This window comes from Galleria mellonella, unplaced genomic scaffold, assembly GCF_026898425.1.
Source record: "Galleria mellonella isolate WM207_F2 unplaced genomic scaffold, CSIRO_AGI_GalMel_v1 utg103, whole genome shotgun sequence".
Classification (NCBI taxonomy): Eukaryota; Metazoa; Arthropoda; class Insecta; order Lepidoptera; family Pyralidae; genus Galleria; species Galleria mellonella.
Genome location: NW_026441966.1, coordinates 2,087,935 through 2,113,392, shown reverse-complemented (window position 1 = coordinate 2,113,392; position 25,458 = coordinate 2,087,935). Strand labels below are relative to the sequence as shown.

The following is a 25,458-nucleotide window of genomic DNA, read 5'->3' as shown; positions in this document are numbered from 1 at the left end:
GGTAATTTGACCCCATTACTAACAATCCCTTGCCCCCTTATGCAATTATTTGGTAAGGCAAAGATAATGCATACTACCATTTATATGTATATTTTATTTTCACTACCTTCTATTTATAATTTGACAATGTTATTTTTTGTCAACCGATTTAAAAAGAAAAAGGTTTTTTATTAGGTTAAATTTTTTATATTTGTTTACATCAGTTTTAAACCGAGTCGAATTTTTTTTTTTATCTGAAAAGATAAAGATTGGTCCCATAGACATTTTTTATAACCGGTTCAATAATTTAGTTTTTAGATCAATATGGTTTTATCAAATTTGATGTTGGTTTTGTTTTGTGGTACACAAACTTTAGTTATTGTACAACCGGCCGCCTAACAGAAGCAGGTAGAAGACTTGCTTTCTAAATAAACGCATTTTACAAATCGTCATAAGATTTTCGTTTCCTGTAATCCCACACTTAAGTTACTAATGTACGTTATACTAAATCTATGAATCTAAAGTATAACAATAATCATTTTTATTGCACTTGGCTGAGTACGAAATAAATCGTATTAGGATTCTTGTAAATTAGCGTCATAAGGTTATACCCATAATGTAAATAAAAACTAATACTTGTCACAAAAGCACTCGTATAATTTATTAACCTAGGTAAGTGGGTACCGACATAAATTGTACATACAAAACAATATTCATTCTATAACATAACAATTTTCTCTTTTAACTCTTTGAGCTCCTTCGCATGAACCCATTTGATGCCTGTCGCGGACGCCGAACTCGACGGTCTTGATATACAACTGATAAAGAAAACATAATTATTGCAAATTGTCTTAACGCTAGATTTTTTTATGCAAATTAGAATGGCCAACAAACTGACAGCCCACTTGATGTAAAATAGTAATCGTCGTCTATAGACATAGACAATATCCTGGATATAATATGGTACTTAATTTTTTTCATAATCATACATATATCAATAATAGACCTGTAGATAAACACTAGCACTAGCAGCCTCTGTCCGATTTGTGTTTCTGCTGTGAAGCAGTCGTGTTTGCATGACTGTGTTTCGGTTTGAAGGGTGGGATATAGTAGTAAATTTACAGGGTACAGAGGAATAACACCTAAGTCCTCAGGAATGGCAATGCAGGGTCCATCAAGTGAGCCGTCAGCTTGTTTGCTATTCTTAGTTGCATAAAAAAGCTTAATACGAATTGATATACCCACTTATATATGAATAGATTGAATGGAATCTTTAACCATACCGTAATAAGATGTTATAACTATTTCGCTGACTACCAGAACGAATGACACCATTGTTAGAAATATAACCTGTCAAATCAATCTTCCCGCGGTATCCCTCTGAAAACTATTCTGGTTAATTCTTGATGAATCCCTCAAGATCATCAACTAGTGTTTCACCACCACCATTCACCAGAGGGAGACTTTGTACAAAAGTCGATTGTTTGGGTACCTTTGTCCCATTCTTGTTTCAACCGTGAAGCAGTTGTGTTTGCATGGCTGTGTTTCGGTTTGAAGGGTGGGATATGGCGTGAATTTACTGGGTACAGAGGAATAACACCCGAGTCCTCAGGTATGGCAACGCATGGGGGGTATCATGGGCGAAATAGTATACTCTGTTATGTCCATGGTACTGCTCATGTCTATAGGCGACGGTTACCACTTTCCATCAGGTGGGCCGTCAGCTTGTTTGCCATTCTAAGTTGTATAAAAAAAAAACCCAGACAGCTTTCCATCTGGGTGTTCTGAATGGTGCCCTAAATATTCGTTGCCTGTGTCCTTATAAAATATCAACACACCACATAAGGATTAGGACTTTGAGGATTAGGCAATAAGTGTAATTTTGTAGTACTTATTTATTAATGTAACATAGAAGTATACCCAATTTTCTTCCCAAAGAGATTCTCCAATCGAACTTTGACAAACGGCCACGGCCCTTGGTTTTTGTGCTCCTCTTGACAGAAGAACACCTTAGCGTTTTCGTATCTGCAGTACTCTTTCAAAACAATATCGTAGGGGAACGGGTATAGTTGCTCGATTCGGCACATTGCTATCTTGTCCTCCAATTTCTTCTCTTTCACCAATTCACTGATGGTGATGGCCACCTTTCCGGAGCAGAATATAAGTTTCTTTACGCCTTCCGGCTTCTTGGATGCCGGCCCTGATTCTCTTATTGCTCTAGTGATAAACAAACACCATAAAATTAAGCAAAGCAATTTTATAAGCAAATATTCGAACTGGCTGTAGATTTACAGTAGGTACTTATACTGAAACGTAGGTACATCACCCAAATTGGTGATAATTTTTAGTGCAAATTATATTTACTACTTACCTACCTATATACAAGCAATAAGAAGTGAGTAAAGGAAATAAGTCAGGAGAGCTTTACTGACAACTTCGAACGAAAATGGCTATAATAGAAGAGGAATCTGCACGCAAAACATAGATTATGTTTTTGTATTAAATATGTACAAATCAATTAAACGATTTAGTAAAATAACAGAAAAGTGTCGTGTGGTCTTGGCACGGAATGGGCCACCTCTTTCTTTCCTGTGGGTGACGTAAGAGGCGTCTATAGGAACTTACTGGTCTTTTTTTGTTATACCACTGAGATGGCAAACAAGCAAACGGCCCACCTGATGGTAAGCGGTTACCGTAGCCTATGAACGCCTGCAATACCAGAGGCATTACGCGCGCGTTGTCGACCCTGAAGAAACTTCTTTACCCCTCTTTTGAAGAACCCCACGCTGTAGTCTCTTGGGAAAACCTCGGCAGGGAGCTCATTCCATAACCTGAGTGTTCGTGGGAGAAAACATCTCTGAAACCGAGTTGTACGCGACCATTTAGGCTGTAAGGTATGAGGGTGAACTCCCTGTCGATAGCGAGCCGTACGATGATAGAAAGTGGTCGAGAAATGAGCAGCAGCATTCTTTTTAAAACATTATCAAAATTTACTGCGGCTGGTAAACCACCTGCCAAGTGTGGTAACTATTGTCCCCTCCCTTCCTCATGGCCTATGTTCAGCAGTGGACAGTGAACGGCTAATTTAATAATAATTAAATACAAAAACAGCATAAATGTTTAATTTTGTATTTAAATAGTTCTTCTATCAACTATACCTTTGGAAAGAGGTTCCTATACGGAAATCTTCGAATTTTGATCTATAGTAAGGATGCTTGAGGCCAACTTTGGGCGTCATCAGTATGACGGGCTTGCGGAAGGGCAACGCGATCTGACGTCGGATCATGTGGAAGTAGTTCGCGGGTGTAGTCAGGTTACACACTATCCAGTTCGCAGCGCGGAGTTGTTTCACTAGGAAAATACATCGCGTGTAAAATGCATCCCGCCTCAGAAGACGGTCTGATATTTTATTTATTACTAGATCTTATTCCAGAGGCAGCGTAAGGCGAGGGCGATTTAGCCCACCACCCTCATCTACGCGGTCCAAAGGTCATGCTTCTATTTAAATTTGTATTTTTTTTGTTTACCACGAATTAAAAAAAAACTGGACTATTGCTCTAAAAAAAGGACCTCGCACAAAAAGTGTCTTACTTCAAAGGGTTTCGTGCAAAAATGTATTTTATCCACATCAAATTTAGGTTCGCCGTTGCCTTTATCATGTAAGTATATTGATTTTCGTAAAAAAATCCATCTTACACTATTCTCTAACCTGTCAAAGAATTTTAAAAGTTTGACATTGAAGATTTCATAAAAATTAATTTAGAATATCGCATACCAAGATCGCATTCATTTAGTCATACGTTCCATTACTTCTTACTTAGAACTCCTACTTTGATCAAATACCAAATTTGATACGCACAGACCATATCTTTGTCGTCAAGGTCAGGTATGTTGTCCTCGTCGTCGTCTGCTTGCTGTAAGTAGCGTTCTATGCGCGCCGACGAATGTTCTGGACCCTAGGATTATTCAAAACGTACCTAGTAATATAACTGATTTTCACTACCAGCAAGTAAACCTTTTGCTAGTGTTGTTATGGTATATGTGTTATGGCAATGAAATAAGGCGGTATTGATACACGCTGGCGAGGCATTACTAAAGAATGATAGATGAGGATGAAAGAAGATCAGTTGGCCCATTGTGATGAATTCATCAACAATTAACCACGACGGTTTCTTATTCCGGAGGGATTCATCGGTAACTATAAATACGCATACTTTATTATTTTACTCTGATGGGATACCAGTAAGGGATGGTGGAGAGGATGAAGTCAGATCAGTTAGAGCCATGGCGAATTCATTAGAAGTTAATTAACAGAAATTAAGAAACAGAAAACAGTAGGTTCGATAAGAGATACTATAATACTAACAGCTCCATCGATACCGTGCGGCAGCTGCACCACAAGACCGGACTGACAGACCCACTTGCTCTCGCCGTTAGCTATGAACGTGTCGAAGACGGGCTGAGCGGTGTCAGCGAAGTCACCATACTGTGCCTCCCAAATGGTCAACAGGTATGGACTCGAGTATGAGTAGCCCACTTCGAAACCCAAAATGCCTGAATGTAGATGACGAAATTCAATTATCAATGATTAAATATCATATACGGTATGTCCCTATAGGAATGAATAGCTATTTAGCAATTATTGATTGAGTTCAGTAAAAAATTGTGGGTATTATTACTATTACAAGAATGAATTGTTATCAAACGAAATTTTTACACGTAATGCACAAAAAATAAGATTTATTGTGAACGTCTTACTTTTGAAGCCAGTTAGTAAACCTAATACAATATATAAGAGAAATGAAATTTACCAAACTCGGATAGAGAGCTGTTATGTAGGCTATATCGTGCTTGGTCAGGGTACAGCGTGTCGAGGACCCTATACGTGGCCCCGTCGACACCCTGGTGATGGTAGACATGGTGCCTGGAAAAGTATGGAGCATAAAATAAATATATGCTGACGGCTGTAATCCCCAATGGAGTAGTCAGAGGCATTTATCGACAATTGATAAAACCTTAAGAAGTTGATACCACACGTAACTCTATTTTTGTGAAACCTTTGAATCTCTTCCAGGATAATTTAGTCTGAATCAATTATGTTCTGTTTATAACTGATGAAGACGTACTTGTCCTTACAGGAGAAGGATTCTAGCCTACTATTTCTACGCTGACCAGATGACTTGGTATAGAGTTTTGATTCGAGTTCCCCTTCTTGTGCGCTATTATATTTTGGTTCTTTCTCTCTTAGACAAGTAAAATAAAGAGTAGTTCCTTCTTTTACAGGAGTTATATCGCATTTTTTTCTTACTCCCTCATTACACAGGATCACATACAGCCATGAAATACATATATGCATGCATCAGTTGTGTGTACCTATGCGCCATAGTGCCTCTCTCCACATCTTCTCCAGTTAGACGAATGTGTATCTTGTCACGGAGCAGTGAGCCGTACGCGAGCGCTTCTCCCATTGCCCAGTCAGCAATGCCTTCCTTTACCTACAAGTTTGAGTAATTGTTTAGAAATGAAGATTAAATGAAGTTCTAGTTTTAGATACCTTTTGTAGGCGTTTGTTAGCAAGCAATGGGTCTGTGAGACTTCATTGCTAGCAACATAAGATATGTTGCTAGCAATGAAGTCTTAGGTTGCCCTTGTCAAAGAACGTCGTCTTTAATTCCTGGTGAATTCGTTACGATGGGCCAACTGACCAAACTTCATTCTTACCTACCATATTTCACAGATAACACACCAAGTCGTCAGTGCCAACAGAGCAGGACTATCCGTACTAATATTATTAATGTGAAAGTGAGTTTGTTTGTTTGTGTGTATAGCATCTTAACGGCTTAATCAATCACTGTGAATTTTGGTATACATGTACCACACGGGATGGAGAAGGAGATAGGCTATATAGGCCTTTTGTCCCGATCAGTAACTATATCCTGGTTATACGGATGAGGTAACGTGTAAAGGCTAGTAAAAAATAATTTATACATAAACATTTAAGGTATGATCAAGATAAATCATTACATAAATCATAAAGAGAATTACCATCTTTTCTCTGTTTGCGAGTATTCTAACAATACCCTTGTGAATCTCGAAAGATGATTCTGGTAATTTACAGAAGTGCTGTGATATAGTGGATATCGTCGCATCGCTTATGCCGGTTTCTTGAACCTAAAATAAACAGTTAAAAATTAATAAGTTATTTATGTAGACTTGCCAAGTGGTCCAGGCATGGACCACCCCTTCCTTTCCCGTGGGTGTAAAAGGCGACTAAGGAAATTTAATGGTCGAAGAACGGACAACAGCTTCCCTCCTAAAACGTCACCAAAGCCTAAATGCAGTTGCCAATCTGTCTGCCAAGCGTGGCAACTACTGGTAAAACCCACCCAAATTAACGGCTAATATGATGATTATTAGATAAACATTTGTTATTACTGTCACAAAAACTACTATTAATAATTGTAAACTACTGAGACCTTGTTAGGATCAGTGGCTTCGAAAAACCCGGTCCAAGGCGTGTCGATCCAGTCCATTATGCTGAGCTTGGTTATCTTTTTGGCTAGTTCAAAGTGCTTGTTCAGTGTGTCCATGTACTCTTTCTCCCATTGTTTAATGTCAGCGTCATTTATTATTCCTTCAGCTTTCAGTTTTGCTCCATAGATTTTATCAACTGAGGAGAGCAAAACTAGATGATCTATTGACGAAATTTATCTAAATAAAATTGAAAAAAACATATTGTTAAAGCGTATTTGTTAAAAAATATTCCCTTTTTCTCTTTTTTGGTGTTATGCCTTCGTACCCTGTAATTTCTCTGTTATATCCCACTCTCCAAACCGAAACACAGTCATGTAAGCTACAGCTGCTTCTTTGCAGAAATACGGATGGGATATTGGTACCCATGTAAAACATGTATGTTATGGTAAAGAAATTCCACAATGTATCAATTAACCGGTCTCCATAGTTCGTATCTTCTTATACATGAACGGCTGTGTGAACATCGGCTCATCTTCCTCGCTGTGGCCGAAGCGGCGGTAGCAGACTAGGTCGAGGACCACGTCCTTCTTGAACTTGCAGCGGTACTCGATGGCCACACGGGCCACGTGGGCCACTGCCTCGGCGTCGTCGGCATTAACATGCAGCACTGGTGCATCTACGCACTTGGCCACATCTGAAAACAAAGCACAGGACATGGTAGCAGACTGCTATCATTAAAGTTGAAAACCAAGCCATGTATCCACAGACTTTAAGAAGGAAGTGATTTCGACTTTATTTTTTTTTTGCGAAAGAAATAAAAATCGTTCATATGCCAATTATGTAACGATTTTGATGTTTTTTTTTCTTAATTGATATAGGTTTCTAACATGCCTTACTGGGAAATGGCTTACGTACCTAAGCAAGTGACCTATCATTTTTAAATGATCGAAACATGAATTTATAAGTACAGAGGTAGGTATTATGACTGGGGTTCTATCTTGGAACTCACCATGGACTGCATTCAATTCCTTGTGAATTCATCACAATGAGTTAACTGAACTAACTTCATCTTTACCCATCATTCCTCACTGATATCCCACCATTGCATACCGGAAGCGCAGGGATGCATTCTGTTTTCATTCCATTAAAGAAAATGTCTCCGAACCTGAGCAGTAGGGTGAGCTCCTAGCGAACCTCGGGTCCGTGGTGTATCCGATTTGATTGTTGCATACGATATGGATGGAACCATGCGTTGTGAAGGAGGGCAAATTGCTCAAGTGCGCCGTCTCGTACACCACGCCCTGTCCCGCGAACGCTGCGTCCCCATGTATTATTATTGCCATTACCTGAAAAAATAAAGTACCTAAGTTAGGTACAATTATTTACATTGTTTTTTCAATAGATGATGATGGAATAGTCACCCCGCCTGTGCTATCGCTACACCAGTGAGTGATGATAAGCGAGGATAAAAAACAGCCTGTTAGCCCGTCGTGATGTATACACTTGGGATTCAGAACTTCGTTTTCTGATACGATGGTTTCCAGGGTCGACCCGGTTGGGTAAATTGCTAGCAATAGGGCCCGTTATTAACAATCCCTTCCCCTTCCCCCCCAACTATTGACATTATAATAATATTAAAGTAATTAAAATTAAATATTTTAACACCTTAGCCCTTAGTAATGGCAGCGCATAAGGGATACGATGGGCGTTACAGCGCGTTCTGTGATGCCGTTCATGCTTATAGGTGAACGTTACTTATCTTCTATAAGGTGAGTCGTAAGCTTGTTTGCTATTCCAAGATATTCAAGTTTTATTATTATTATAACTGTTGTTAACTATCCACTGCTGTATGATAACAATATTCAACACGAGTAAAGTATCATGACGTATTTGAAGACATTTTTTACGATTAATAAGATCGATTAATAAATACGATCAATTAAATAAAACGACTCGGAGTGGATGTTTGAATGATTGGATGTTTGTTTTAAATCTCAATTGCTTAAACGGCTTAAAGGATTTGAATGAAATTTGGTACATAAGTAGGTTATATTCTAATGTAAAGGCAAAACTGCGGGAAATAGCGAGTATTATAATTGTCATAATCACGGGTTACAGGTACAGCTACTTCCCTGCGGGATGTGCTAATATACCGGCGCATCCCCCGAGTGGTAGGGTGAGCACGCCAGCCACCCTATCTTGAGAGAGGAGACTTGCTTTTACCATCAGGGGGCGGGTCGCTGCCGTCGGAGATGATGAGTGCGAAAGCGAACCCTCGAGGAGCCATATGTCGCGGAGACATCCGCGACATATGGCTCCTCGAGGGTATATCGTCTGATTTTTAGTGGGTACACTACCACCTTACGGGGGGGATTCCCACAGTACCCATTCACCTCCCACAAGGTGTATGGGTCTGCATAAAGCATTTTCCAAATGTTAAAAAAAAAAGGTACAGCTACTTGTATATATACATACAAACCTTATCACCATTACTGTCTCCTTTCCAATGCTGCTCTGCTCTCGCCTTGCCGACCACCACAGGAGACACCACCTCCAAGTGCGAGGGGTTGGCGCTCATAGACACTTTAATGTACTTGTTGGTCTGACGTATGAACCGGTGGATATACGTGCCTAGATGGTATTTGATATCGCCTGAACCCTGCATGTAAAGGAGATGTAACTAAGTCTACAAATACATTAGTGTCCCACGTTGGGCGCCAATGTAATAACATTTCTTTTATGCATGAAATAAGAGTTGGTGTGCTTATATTAGATAGATAGATAGATAAACACTTTATTTGAGCCATTTATGACACACGATAATTTATACAATCAGATTATTTAATTTTTTTTTTTTAAATATAAAACAAAAGATGTCTTCTTTTGATGAAAGATGTTGTCAATGTCCTCTACCCAAAGGTTGTCTGGAAGAGATTGTTTAGCGATAAGGCCGCCTTTTGTATCACTTCTCATTAATATTTACTGCATTTGTTATTTTTCTTTTAACTTGGTGCAATAAAGTGTAAATAAATAAAATGAAATATGGAAATATGTTTTAAACAAGTGTGTCGCATTTTACATTTTGTGGTTCAGAAATATTATTATATACCTACTTTTATTTTGTATCATTATAATAGAAATATAAATTACTTTCTTCAATTTGATCAACTACCCGCGAAAAGAGATTTTTGAGTAAATCATCATTTCAGTCTGCAGATCCACTGCTAACTATGGATCTCTTTCTAATGCTGTCTTCAGTTTATACAGAAGAGGAGTATTTCAGGCTCTGTCAAACTATACGTAGACCTAATTCTATATGCCACCCTTACAGTCGTTAACTCGGGAAATATGAACATATCATTCTAACTTCATCTGACAGAATTTAAGGATTATTTTTTCGGTAAATAGATTATTCTAACCGGCTCTTTGGGCTCCATCGGTTTGAACTGAGCAAAAATATCCGTCAATTGTTTCCGACACACGTTCACTAGCATATTCAAACGACCTGCAAAAAACTAACGTTTTCAGGTACCTAATAACGTTATAAAATTTGTTCTTAAACATACAGCTAGAAATGACACTCAAGCTGATGGTTTGCCTAATAACAATGTTAACCGTCTAACCGTTGCCTATAGGCTTAAGGAACACCTTGAATACCGTAATAGGCACACTTCCTCCCCCCACCCCCCACCAACCCTTCCGAAATACGCCAGTCATAATATCAGCCGATACAAACATAGGTCTCCCCAATAAGGAAGGTTTTGCTAGTAGTTGCCACGCTTGGCAACTTGGGTTGGGAACCGCAGTTAGCCTTTTGGTGATGTTTTAATATGGATGCTTCTGCTTATCCCTTTAATATTGAGTTCCCTTAGTCGCCTCTTACGACATCTACGGGAAAAGAAATGATGACAACTCTATAAGCGTGCCTTATGGATATAGATTTTGAAGCAGGAGGTCTAGCAGGTATACCTCGGGGGGGGGGAGGGATTGTTAACAATGGAGTTTGACAGCCCCATTGCTAGCAATATGCCTTATTAGGTCGACCTCCACGTGGTTCCCCCTGGAAAACATCGTGAACAATTCTTGTTGAATTCGTCACGATGGGCTAACTGACCTACTTCATCCTCATCTATCATCCTTCACTGGTGCCCCGCCGGTGTATACCGATGGCGCGGGTGGAGCTATCATTCCATTATCATCTATTTAAAAAAAAAGCAGGTATACCTCTATGTTGCATTGCTATCACTATAGACTCCACACCCAACCTGGAGCTACTGTCGACAATTTCCTCCAGCATGACGATCATGCTCTCGCCACCTTCTAGACCGAACCTTTTCTCCGCCGGCCACTTGGTCGCGAAATATTTCTCCAAGCTACAACAGTCATTGTTAAACACAATAATGTTTCGATTGTTTTGTTTATTTATTTATTCATAAGTACAAATATGTGTACATGGCGGACTTAATGCTAAAAGCATTCTCTCCCAGTCAACCATAGGCAAGTGTCAGAATACTCGAATGCGGTACTACTAATTATTGATATACATACATACTAAAATTACATATATTAAACGAATAAATATATATGAATAACAAATATAGAAAGAAAGAAAGAAGAAAGAAAACATTTATTGACAACAACAAAAAGTTACATACATTATGAATTAAAAAAAAAAAACTTTACATTTATTATTGCCAACATGGTCACCACTCAGCATGTGCTGCAGCAATTTAATTGCTACAGCGCTGATATTCTGTGGTGCCCATACGTGACATTACGAACGACGACAGCAAACATACGCATATATATATATATATATATATATATACACATATACATACATACACATACACACACACACACACACACATACATATACATACATACATACACTTAACTGACAAGATATACCCAAATAGATATGTACAACAATAATACAATAACAATACAACAACACTATATTATACAATGAAGCAGCAATGTTATGCAATCACAAGGAGTTACATGCTTTTTGTAGATTTAAATAATAGTTTTTAGCATATTTTTTAAAAGTATAAGTTATTTTTAAATTTCGTATGGGAGGCGGGAGGTCATTCCAGATCTTGGAAGCTGCATATTTGAACCCTCTCTGAAAACTTGCAGTTCTATGTCGTGGTACCTTTAAACGTATAGAAGCTACTCTTAAATTATATATACTATGCTCTTGCGCCCACGATAATTTATCGTAAAGGTATTGAGGTTTACCTGTATTTATTATATTAAACACTAAACATGCAAGATGCAACTTCCTACGTGAAAACATTTTCATGATACCGGCATTGTTTAAGAAAGGAGTAACGTGATGGCGCGGAGGAATGTGATAGCAAAACCGGGCACATGCATTTTGCACTCTTTGGATCAGTCGTTCAGTTCTAGACAACAAGCAGGGGCCATACACTACATCACCATAGTTTAATTTGGATAAGACAAGAGCCTCACACAACTTTTCCCTAGTAGACACAGTTAGATATTTCCGAAATCGATATAGCAACTTAAGACGATAGAAACAGACTTTCACCGTTTGCATAATATATGTTTCAAAACGAAGATGAGGATCAATGACTAATCCTAAATTACGTGCTTCTTTTAATTGATCAATAGGTTTATTATTGATTTTAATACATGGTTTATGTCTTTCTATTTCAGCTATCAACTTTTTTGTCCCAACAACCACAAACTTACATTTATTAGGATTAAGCATCAAACAATTTTTATCGGACAAACTGGAGATACGATCCAAATTTTCATTTAGTTTTTTAATGGCATATGCTATGTTAAAGGGGTCAAAATGAATATAAATCTGGAAGTCGTCCGCGTACATTTGGTACTCACAGCCTTTAATACAATTAATAATATCAAAACAATACAAAGTAAATAAAAGTGGACCCAATATTGACCCCTGGGGTACTCCTCTAGTTACATATTTAGATTCTGAGTAACATTTTGTACCATCCATTCTTTGAGTTTCTACAATTTGAGATCTAAGAGTAAGAAAACTTCGAAACCATTCTATTGTTTTAGAATCTAATCCAAGGAACGACAATTTTGTAATAAGTAGATTTACTCGTAAATTTATGGAATCAAATGCTCGTGTATAATCAAGTAAAACCAAGATCGTACCCTTTCCCTGATCTTGAGCTGCGAGAATGCTGTCAGTAACGTCTAATAGAGCTGTAGATGTACTAAATCCAGGGCGAAATCCTGATTGTCTGGGGGGTAATAATCTATTAGCCTCTATATACCGATATAGCTGTTTATGTACTACTCTTTCTAAAATTTTAGATAGACAGGGTAGTAAATTTATAGGGCGAAGGTCCCCAATACTAAGAGGAATCTGTATTTTAGGAATAGGTTTTATAATTGCTGTTTTCCAAACTTCTGGAAAAGTTGAAGTTAAAATAGATTTGTTTATTATGATTGTAATAATATCCAATGTATACGGCAGAGTTAAATTTATCATTTTTAAACTAATTTGATCTATTCCTTCCGCTTGGGAATTTAATGAATTTAAAATACTAGCTACTTGGTGTTCATCTACAGTTGTTAAAGTAAATGCATTTGTAATGGTTTTATTAAATTCATAGTATGTTAAAGCCGATATTGTAACCTGATTATTACCTGGAATATTTATAAAATGTGCATTTAACGCATCAGGATTATCACAGAAGTCTGACAGTTCTGTTGATCTTGTTTTCATCAATACAGAATTTCTCAAATTATTCCATAACGTTTTCGGTGTTCTTAGACATAAGTTTATATTATTTTCAAAGTAAGCTTTTTTTTCTGCTTCTATCGCCAAAGCTACCGTTTGTTTCATGTCTTTATAGTGTAACCTATGTGAGTTACATCCTGAAGCTTTATACCTTTTATGACTTTTATTTCTAAGATGTATCATTTCTCTTATAGTATCAGTTAACCATGGTTTGGGGCAATCCTTAATACATATATATTTTTTAGGTGCATGTAGATCAAATAAATTAGTAATACAGGCATTGAAGGTGTTTACCATTTCATTTATATCATCTAACTTACGAAAATGACTCCAATCTATACTTTTGAGATCTTTGTAGAAATAGTTAATCAAAATATCATTGAAAGGCCTGATTTTAAGTAACTTTGGAATTATTTTGTCTCTTTTAAGATCTAGCTGTAATGTTATAAAACTATGGCTGCCCAGCTCAGGTATATGATTGACACTTACTTGTTTTACTCTTGTGTTTGTGCATGCTATATCAATAAGAGTCTCACTATGTTTGGTAAAATGTGTAGGCTCTTTTATATGTTGTGTCAAATCAGTATAATCTAGAAATTCTATCAATGATTTGCTCTTACTATCTTTAAGATTTAACAGGTTGACGTTAAAATCGCCTAGTAATACCATATGATCATAGCAAGAGAAAAAAGCACATGATTCCGTCAATGCGTCCAAGAATACATTAACATCAAGCCACGGAGGTCTGTAAGCAGTGCCTATCACTATGCTAATGCCATTCAAGTGCAAACTAAGCCACATTTGTTCGATTTCTGAAATTGGATTTAGACATGTTTTGACACGTAAGCCTCGTTTCACATAAAAACCTACGCCACCGCCTCTTCCACTACGTATAGTTGACGGACGAGGAGTATGTCTTAAAGTATATCCAGGTACAACCGGAGCCCTACCCTCTTCTCCCTGTTTTAACCATGTCTCATTTATTGCAATAATATCTGGGGCCAGCTGGTTAATAGTTACAATAAACTCATCGTGCCGAGTACTTAAAGAACCTGCATTAAACAAACCCAATTTAAGAAATTTTTTAGTGAATTTTACTGTAAATAAATTCCACAAGAGAGATACAACATTCAGAACCACAAAGACGTATAAGATATATTATATGCGGATGTAAAGTTATCATTTTAAGTGCCAATATATACGACTTTTTACCGTAGGTGATAACAAAGAATTTTAGTATAATATACCAGTACATCATATTATAGAAAGTTCGTAAATATTGGTATTTATATTTATACATTAAATAACATAAGTTGCTACTCCACAATACCTTATGGCTAAAGTTGCTTGACGTATTATGTATTTTATTCGAATCATCAACCACCAATTTATGATTTATCATGTAGTAATTATTAATATTCATAATTTTAAAGTTATGAAGTTTCAGTTTAATAAGCACATACAATAGTGGTGATAAAAAAATTTTCCTTCTATTCTGTTCTATAGACCACTTATTTTTAAAATTACAAACTCCTGTCATGTATGTATAGTTCTTAACAAATTCATAAATAATCAAATACTTATTCAAGTAAAAATCACAATATCTATATACTACAGTTATTCTGCTTCGTTGCAAATAAAGTTTCAAATTGATTATTAAATCACTAAAATAAAATTTTAGCTTATTTTTTTGCATTACACCCAAAAGAACTCTTTTCATCTTTGTCAGTCAATCTGTAATTGAACCAAATATTCGATCAACATCAGCATCAGTACGGAACTGAAACACCTGTTGTCCGTCTGCCTTCCTAGCGAAAATGCGACCTCTCTTTGTCCAACAGTATCTCCACTTGATCTTGCGACATTCTTCACGAACACGAACGAAGAGTTGATGGTTTCTCCGCGTAAGGCGTTCATTCAGGTAAACGCGCCCGCCCCCTGCGGCGGTTAGTGAGCGGCGCACGCGGGCTGCCCGCAGCAACTCGTCTCGTATGCCATGCCGTGCCAGTCGCACGATCACTCGCCGCGGACGCCCATCTGCCCCGCGAGGCGACACTCCCACGCGCTCCGCGAACACCACGTCTCGCTTGTCCAAGGACACTCCCAGCCGGTCGGCCAGCACGCAGACCTGGTGAAACGTGCTCTCGCCTTTTTCTTCAGGAAGTTGTCCAATCTCAAGGTCCGAAAGCATAGCATCCTGATCACGATCATTCAACTCAGCCTTCAGAGTACAGACCAACTTCTCAAGTGCAGTCACTTTCTCTCCTCCGCCGTTAATCATTTCGACTCTATTTTGTTCTATGGTCTCAAGTCGCCGCTCAATATTGTCCATGCGAGCCGTGATGCCTGAAATGGACTCGCGGAACTCAGCCAACTCTTTACGTAATTCTCGCATTTCAGTCATCCACTCAACAATCTCAAGACGGAAATCGGAGGTGCTAGGAAAATTACTAGACACCTCCGTTCCCTTTGACTTTTTTGACTGTATCGTACCAGTCGTTTCTAACGATTGGCTAGCTGCATATTCACCAGAACATTTCTCCATTTTTTTACAATCCATGCAGACCCAGTTCTTAGTAATTTTGCCTTATTCTGATATTCCCACACAGGAGCGATGATATTTTGTACTGCATAAATTACAAGTAGCGGCACCTGTCGGTAACAAGTTTTTTTCGCATGTCTTGCAAAGTAACATAATAGTTTTACTTTGATGGCTATTAATATCAATAAAATCAAAACCAATACAAAGTTGAGACGCTAGATGATGCACTTTGTCACTTTAATAGAACACAATAATTGAATTGGTCATAAATTTCTTCATTTACAGATTTTATCGATTTTATTTCACTTGAGGGTAGATTTTTTGTCATTACACTGTTTTGTTTTTGTTCTGATGATATTAGCTATAACGTTATCACATTAAGTCCATACTATATACTACACGGCTGTAAGCACTTTAAATCTTAAGATATATCAATTATTGGACATAAGTAAATGGTCTGTATATTTTTAAAACTACAAAATTTAACAACCACTTAGTTCGTGTCGTCGTCCGTGACGCAACCCCACTATAATATAGTATATATCATATACTTACACATATATGATATATACTATATTATACACGAAATTGAGAATAATATAAAGTACTTACAGCTCGGATAAAGTAAAAAAGTGAGCGTGAATGTTTTTTTTTTAAAGACGGTTTAGTCGGTAGTCTCTTAATGGCATCAGGAAGCGCGTTCCAGAGTCGTAAAGAATGTAGGAGAATATATATAAAAAATGTTTTGTTTATATATATACAAACAAAACAATAGGTATATATACCTATATACTCAAAAGGTTTTTTTAAATGTGTATCAGTTCATTGCTAATAATATACCCTGTCAAGTCGATATCCACATGGCCCCCCATTAATGATACCATCATGCTAAATTTCAGGTGTATTCATCAACATTGTCTAACTGACCTGCCTTTTCATTCTCACCTATTATGCCTTACTGGTGCCCCGCCAGCATATCCTGTTAGCGCAAGCGGGGTTACCATTTCATTATCAACCATTAAAAAAAGTATTGGCTATCTTTACTCGATGAGTTGGTAGTAATCAACAGACACTTTGTACAAAAGTCGTTTGCTTGGGTACCGCTGTCCTATTCGTGTTTCAACCGTAAAGCAGTTGTTTACATGGCTGTGTTTCGGTTTGAAGGGAGCGATATGGCGTGAATTTACAGGGTACATAGGAATAACACCTGAGTCCTCAGGAATGGCAATGCATGGGGGATATCATGGGCATAACAGTATACTTTGTTAAGTCCATAGTACTGCTCATGTGTATATGCGACGGTTACCACTTTCCATTAGGTGGGCCGTCAGTTTGTTTGCCATTCTAAGTTGTATAAAAAAAAAATCATAATTGATATAAAAAAAAACCTTACAACACGGCTTTGGTGAGACGGCGCATTATGAGCCGTTTCTCTTCATTCGTCTTGTCGAAAGCGCCAGGCTTCTCGATGCGTTCTCTAATGAACTGCAGACTATCTATGTCATACACGTGCATGTACTCTACGCCTATAGAACCGCAGTACACTCTCTCCAGGCGATGTATGATCTCTCTGTTCAAGTTAAACAAAGATCCCTATAGATTTTTAAATTAACATTACGCACTATACACATTTACTAAACTATTTATTTCATCATCATCATCATCATCATTTTAGCTGTTAACTGTCCACTGCTGAATGTACAATACAACCCCTATAGTTTTTTTTTTTAATGGGTGATAATGGAATGGTAATCCCACCCGCGCTAACGGTATACACCGGCGGGGCGCCAGTAAAGGATAATAGGTGAGGATGAAGCAGGTCAGTTAGCCCATCGTGATAAATTCAGCAAGAATTGTTCACTATGGTTTCCAGGGGGAACCACGTGGAGGTCGACCTAATGGGGCATATTGCTAGCAATGGGGCTGTCAAACTCCATTGCTAACAATCCCTTTCCCCCACCCCTATAGTGGAGGTCTTGCCAGTAATTGCCACGGTTGGCATAAGGGTTGGCAACTGCAGTTAGGGACGTTGCTGCTTATCCCGCCACTATTAAGTTCCCTTAATTTCCTCTTACGCCATTAATGAGAAAGTAATGGGTGACCTATGTCATGTCAGGAAGATCAAAGGCCCTCAGAGAAGGAGGCCTATGTTCAATAGTGGACAATTAACGGCTGATAGGATAGTATAGGTACTAGTATAGTATTATATTAACTGTGGTATAGGAATAATGCGGCGATTAAGTTTAACCGACCTGAGCGTTAGAGCTGTCTCATTTCCACCAAGAAAGGTTCTGTCCGGCAGTTCGAATACCATGTCCATATGTTTTTCACCTGTAACATAGTGATCAAACTTACTTCTGTAACACATAAATTAAGTCATTACATTTTATTTTTTAAACTTATGTTCTTTTTTAACCACATATATATAATTTATAACAGAAAATCTTATAAATTGTAGGTGTCGTTTACGACAATTGTTTCGACGTCATCGGCAAGTCTTCTTCAGGGTCCGTACGTCCCTTACGTCAGAACGTCTCGTCTCGCACTGCGTGCTACAACTTGCAGAGCCCGCAAAAACGAGAAACAACATAGCAAGTTCATAAAATTTTCCGTGATATATATAGAAAAATACATATAAAAACATATGGCTGAAATGATGTTGATGCTGATACATACATATATATATATATATATATATATATATATATATATATATATATATATATATATATATATATATATATATATATATATATATATATAAACTATTCGTACTCATATCAATTATATTTTTCGGCAATGCCTACTTGTATATTTCAAAACTATTTACTATTAAATCACAGTGCTAAATGAGATTACTGGAAAATGAACAAATAAAATATAGTTGGTACATACATAGAATAGTTCCCAGCTCCCTCGCAACAATCTGACATTCCACGCCCTTCACATTCATGTCCCGATTTTTGTTCTTCAACAAAAACCTGGCACCTTGTGTCAAGCCCAGGGGATCGGTCTTTGCAAGTAGGTGGCCACGACACTATATGAAGAATCATTTTATTTATTTATTCATTTAGAAATAGAAATATGTGTACATGGGGACTTAATGCTAAAAAAAGACGCTATAGTCTCTCCCAGTCAACCATTTTTCTGTAGGTGTGTTAGAATACTAATGCGAAACTAATTATTGATATACAAACATTTCTAAAATTACATATATAAACGAATAAATATATATAAATAACAAATATACTTACACATATATGACATATACTTTATTATACACGAAAGTAAAGTAAAGACAAGTAATGGGTAAAAAAAGACGCTATAGTCTTGGCATAGCTCTTTTTTTCTGTGGGTGTCGTAAGAGGCGACTAAGGAAACTAATAGTAAAAAAATGAATAGCAGCACCCCTGTTCAAACATTTCTAAAGCATTACTGCGATTGCCATTCAGCTTGCCAAGCGTGGCAACTACTGGAAAAACCTCCTAAGGAAGGCTTATGTTCATCAGTGGACAGTAAAAGGCTGATATGATGATAATAATGATGGGTAATCAATCTGTATAAAAACTAAGCGTACCACTTAATAAATTACGTTGGAACGAATAACGGCAAGGTCAGTTGATATTCTACCTGCTTTGAAATCTTTTTAATCGCACAATAGTAATAAACTATTAGTTTCTACACACTGTGATGTGACGACATCTACTCATTGTTTGCAAAACTTTTTCCGTGCTAAATATAAAAAAAAAATCTATGGTATTTTTGTCAATTCTTTTATTTACAATTGAATTGATATGTAGGTACTTACATGCGTATGGGATTACTAACTAACTAAGGTAACATTGAGTATATGATAGGTGTTTACGTTTTATTATTTAAAAATTTTATTATTTTTTTTATATTACTGAAATGGCAAACAAGCATACGGCCCACCTGATGATAAACGGTTGCCATAGCCTATGGACGCCTACGATACCAATTATATATAGAATTTGAAATTTAGACATCTCAATCTTCATCATTTACTATGAAACCTGGTCATCACAATAAAATTTAGTTTATTGTTGCATCGACTTAAAAACGTTATACAAAATTATAACCTGATAACTTCTTATTAAATTTTGAACTGCTAAATGTAGCTTGATTTTTTCTCTTTCGGCTTCTTTATCCTTCGCAGATGATTTTGAATTTTCTTTAAAAGCTATAGGATATAAAATATTTTTTAATAATAATTAAAACAAGACATATTTATTATGGCTAATATAAAGCTGTAATGTAATCTGTAAAGCTATAAAATATGTATATATATAATAAATAATAATTAGAAATTATTTTAGGCCTATGTACTTATGAATGTAGTATTGTATTTTTGTGGAAATAATGTTAAATTACTATGTTTATTTTATACAATCAGAGGGCCTAACATGAAATGTTTTCCGAAATTTCGGAGTCAAACGAAATACAAATTTGATGTTAAAATTACATAATACATATCGTTTGGAAATATTAAAAATGTTAAAATATCTTTCCTTTGGACTTTTATAATAGGGTGTATGACGAACGAAATGTTAAATTCCATTTATTGGACCGATTTTGGTATAAAACAAAAACACGATATTGAGTCCGAAATTTCGGAATTTCATTTCATGATAAATCCGCTGGTTTTATTAATATTCATTAGGTATTTTAGAAATTATATACTAAAAACGCCTGCAATACACTTCACCTATAGGCGAACGTACTTACGTATAGACGTCGGACTAAACTCATTTTCGAATTCTTCTATTTTCAGCGTGGGTCCGTTGATACTATCATAAAATTCGTCCCATGTCTGCAAAAATGTTTGAAAAATTATTTTTTTTATGTAAATAACGTAAACTGTACTAAAACTTAAAAAATTTTATACAATTTATCAGAGGAAGACTTTGTATAAAAGTCGACTGCTGGGGTACCTCTGTCCCATTCGTGTTTTAACCGTAAAGCAGTTGTGTTTGCATAATCAATTTCGCCGAAAGGGGGGGATATGGCATATTTTACAGTACAGAGGAATAACACCTGAGTCCTAAAATGGCAACTTAATTGGCGTGAGCAGGGGTCATATTCACACATTACGACTTTTATTTTCGATTTCATTCTTATTCCATTATCTCAAAAAGAGAGTTTTTTTTATGCAACTTAGAACGGTAGACAAACTGACGGCGCTCTTGATGGAAAAAATCGAGGTAATTACGAATATATTTGTTTAAATACTAACTTTTAGGGTCGGCACCCCGCGCAGGGTTACAGGCATCCATATGCTACGGTAATCTTGTTTACCATCAGACGGGCCGTAGTATTATGATAAAAAGCTAACTCAATGATAATCAAATGGTCACAAGTCTTCTTAAAGAGCATATTGTAATATAACAGAACTCAATTTGTGGCAAACGTCAATAGCTGTCACTTAAACATGCATTGAGCCTAATACCATTGATAGGGGAAGGGGGAAGGGATTGTTAGTAATGCGAACCACTAGTCCTATTGCTAGCAATATTCCTTGTCAGGTCGACCTCCACGTGATCCCCCTGGAAACCATCGTGTTGAATTCCAGATATATTCATCACGGTGGGCTAACTGACCTGCCTATTCAACCTCACCTATCATCCCTCACTGGTGCTCCGCCAGCGTAAACCAATAGCGCAACCATTAAAAAAATACCATAGACAACATATATGGTAGTACGATGAGGAAGAAAGGTTCTTGAGTGTTGACCACGTACGAGAGAGTAGTGTAAGACCACCTTCCGTACCTCATTAAATGGAATAATAACCTCAAATGCATTGTAGGAAGTCAATGGTGCAGGTGGCTCAAAACCGTTCCTTATGGTAGTCTATGGGAGAGGCCTAGGTTCGGCAGTGTATGGATAATATTTATTTATTTACACAAACACTAAACAAACTTTTCGTTTAAATAATATCATTAATTAAATACAATCGCTCTTTAAGAAAAATAATATAAATTATACATATTACATATAACAAAACAACGTAATAATGAAGATTATACAATTATATAAAAACAATACTATTTCACTTTGAATTTAGAATAAAAAGAAAAACATATAAAAAACAAAATGAATGTAGCAGTGTTTGTGCAAAGGACCTAACTCAGCATATGTCGCAGTTTCAAATCTGAAGCTACGACACTGATTTTCAATAGGCCCTAAATACGTAACTCACGGACACATGTGTGCAAGACATGTTATGTATAAATATATAAGAATAATACATAAAACAGTGATACATATATATAAGATAATAGCTGATATGATGATAATGATACTAGTACATTGGAGTAGCTTACCGAATCAATTGCTCCTTTAGTTTTCGCCCAGTCCAAATACTGCGCTTCAAGGAAATTCGCGTTTGCTCCACTCAGGAACGAATCTGCGTTCGATGAGTATTTCGACTGCAGCCTTGATCCGTGCTAAAGGCAACAAAGGAAGAACGTACGCTACCTCTATACAAATAAAATGTATTTTTTTATACAGTTTAGAATGGCAAACAAGTTGACGGCCCACCTGATGGAGAATGATAACCGTCGCCTATAGACATGGACGGTATCATGGACATAACAGAGTATATTGCGTCGCCCATGATACCCTTCAAGCGTGGGCAGAAAGGAATAGTTAGTGATGAGATCTAATAGGCCCATTACTAACAATATACCCTAACAGGTCGACCTCCATGCGGTTTTTTTTTGGAAACCATCGTGGTTAATTGTAGATGAATTCACCACGACGGACCAACTGATCTGTTTTATCCTCACCTATTATCCCTCACTAGTGCCCCGCCAGCGTATACCGATATCACAGGCGGGGTATATACTATTCTATTTTTCAATCTTAAAAAACCATTCTAGTGTTGCCATTTCTGAGAACTAACTGAACTGAGAATGTTACGCTCCAGGCAAAAGTTATAGGGTTGTGGAACCAATAAATAAACACTTAAGTGATAATAGTTTAGCCACAGATAATATAATACTATACTAGTTAGCTGATCTTATAACCAAATAAAAGATAAGGTTTTATTTTCAATTATCATTCCTCACTGTTTACCAGTTGTACCAGAGGGAGACTTTGTACAAAAGTCGATTGCTTGGGTATCTCTGTCCCATTCGTGTTTCTATCGTGAAGCAGTTGTGTTTGCATGGCTGTTTCGGTTTGAAGGGTGGGATATGGCGTGAATTTACAGGGTACAGAGGAATAATATCTGAGTCCTCAGGAACGGCAATGCATGGGGGGTATCATGGGCGAAACAGTATACTCTGTTATGTCCATGGTACTGCTCGTGTCTATAGGCGACGGTTATCACTTTCCATCAGGTGGGCGGTCAGTTTGATTGCCATTCTAAGTTGTATAAAAAAAAAGACCCATCGTAAACCAATAACACAGGCGGTAACCCTGCTTACATTATTTATTCATTCAGTTTTCAACCGACTTAAAAAAAAGTTCTTAAATCGTTTATTTTTTTATGGAGGATGAAGGAGATGGATGAGGAGTTATGAGGTAGCAAATATCTTATAACTCCGTCAGTTCTAAACCGTTTTGGAAGATTTTTTTATTATTTGAAAGGATATACTTACAGATTGGTTCCTTAGAAAATTTATCAAAATTTATTTAGTAGTTTAGTTTTTAAATAAAAAAAAAAAACTGGTTTTGTCACTATGGAAGTCTATTTATTTATGGTTGGGTACAATCTTAATTTTGTCTAATAGTGAAATAAAATACCATAAATTAGATTTTTTAATATACGTAACTAGATTGTAACATGAAACGTGGTATTTATTATTTGTAAATAAATTCCTACAGTAGAAATTCTTGCGTCATTTCACCATCTGGAAAACTAATGTTATCAGCCAAAGACTAGAAAAAAAACTCTATTATCAATTACTTACTGTGTTGTAAAATGTAAAAAAAAAAGTTATATGTTAGTGAACAAGATAAGTACTAAGTGGTACCTAGTATGCGTATATTTTCACGTATTCTAATAAAATGTTAACTTAAAAGCCACTATTTAAATTACAATAAGAATTTTAAAAATGGAACCTGTCTATTTGTTACTCATTACCTATTCATTGTGACTAGATTAATTACAATTGTAAAATTTACACTGAAAATAATTGAATTTTTATATGTAAACAAAAAACTTACTTCATTTGTGACAAAACTATTTATTTTAATTTAAAAATTAAACTATGGAATCCATTTTGATAAAATTTCTATTGGGTCAGTATGTAAGTATGTCCTTTCAGATAAAAAAGAATTTTCTAAATAAGTTATGAGGTTGATGGAGTTATGAGATATGAGGAGTTATAAGGTAACAAACATAAAAAAATACACACCGAATTGAGAACCTTTTTCTTTTTAAAATCGCTTGAAAAACAACCTAGATACCTCATCTGGATTGCATTCTGTTTCAGTTTTTTTTTTTTTTATAATGGAATGGAATTCCGTTTCAGTTTTAAAGTTAAGACATTTTTTGCAATATAAAAATCAAGTAATAGCTACGATCCAAGAGTACACCTATAATTAGTTATAAGGGCCATCAAGCAGGCTGTATGCTTCATCGATTGATAACGTCATTGTATAAACTGTAGATTTATTTCTGATACTGTACAATTAATTAAGTAGATATTATGAGGGAATAGATGAATAAACTTACCATATTAGGACACCGTACTGGAAAATACTTTCGGGATAATTTCCAAATAATATAGGGTCGAGAGAGAGCCATGGTAGAAGCACTTTGACAGATCAACTTTTAAGATTACAGCGTTTGGTTGATATTGTAATTAATATAAATACTATTGAAAAAAAAAATATTAATCTCATATGATTTTTGATTTTTATAATAAAATTTCACCATTAAATATTGTTCTTTAAAAATTTTACATTTAGAATGTTTCTCATAAACTGATAGACAAGTAAAGAGAAACATGTTAAGCTTATTTAATTTATTGTAAAGAGGTCTAATAAATATTTAGATAATAAAATTAAAGACCCTTTCAATTCTAGCTAAATGTACTGACTGAGAATCCCATTGCTAGCAATATACCCAACCAGGTCGACCTCCTCGCGGTTCCCCCTGGAAACTATCATGGTTAATTCCTGATGAATTCATCATGATGGGCTAACTGGCCTGTTTTCATTCTCATCTATCACCCTTCACTGGTGCTCCGCCAGCGTATCCCGTTAGCGCAGGCGGGGTTACCATACCATTTTCACCCATCAAAAAAAAAAAAAAAACTAGCTAAGTGTAGTGTAGGTATATTTTATTTTTACCCGATTTGACGAGATAAGAAGTGTAATGTGATATTTTTCATGGAACAGAAGTTCTAATAAATATTGTTATTATATCAGTCGTTAACAGTCCACTGTTGAACATAAGGGGGATATTGCATGTAGTTGCCACACTTGGCAACCGCAGTTAGGCTTTGAGTGACGCTGCTGCCCATTCATGCCGACCATTTAGTTCCTTGATTCGCCTCTTACGACACCCAAGGGAAAAGAAGAGGTGGACCTTTTATGCCTATATATTAATCTGCAAATATGCCACAGAGTAAGTAATCACTGCTTTATATAAATATGCTATTAATAATTCTTGAGCTATTTTTTTTTTTTTATTATGGCAAAGGGCTAGTGTTTATTCATACTTATTAGTAGCTCGTACAT

At 36.4% G+C, this 25,458-nt stretch overlaps 1 protein-coding gene across 2 annotated transcripts; it reads right to left on the bottom strand.

The window, feature by feature from the left end:
- Positions 1-633: 633 nt before the first annotated feature.
- On the bottom strand, positions 634-24,645 carry LOC113519556 (2-oxoglutarate dehydrogenase complex component E1-like). 2 transcript variants are annotated; one of them, XM_052900897.1, is made up of 21 exons: positions 24,449-24,645; positions 22,089-22,211; positions 20,493-20,577; positions 19,847-19,947; positions 18,642-18,783; positions 17,999-18,077; positions 17,140-17,316; positions 10,678-10,826; positions 9,873-9,958; positions 8,933-9,112; positions 7,619-7,799; positions 6,929-7,147; positions 6,456-6,649; positions 6,025-6,150; positions 5,353-5,474; positions 4,791-4,903; positions 4,346-4,533; positions 3,839-3,935; positions 3,138-3,330; positions 1,900-2,196; positions 634-797 (listed from the first exon to the last, which is right to left on the bottom strand). In XM_052900897.1, exons 1-21 carry the CDS (start codon positions 24,518-24,520, stop codon positions 698-700), a joined length of 3,024 nt encoding a protein of 1,007 aa, XP_052756857.1. In that variant the 5' UTR covers positions 24,521-24,645; the 3' UTR covers positions 634-697. The 2 variants fall into 2 exon arrangements, with proteins under 2 accessions (XP_052756857.1, XP_052756900.1); XM_052900940.1 differs by lacking the exons at positions 20,493-20,577; positions 22,089-22,211 and having other exon boundaries at positions 24,449-24,523.
- Positions 24,646-25,458: the final 813 nt, after the last annotated feature.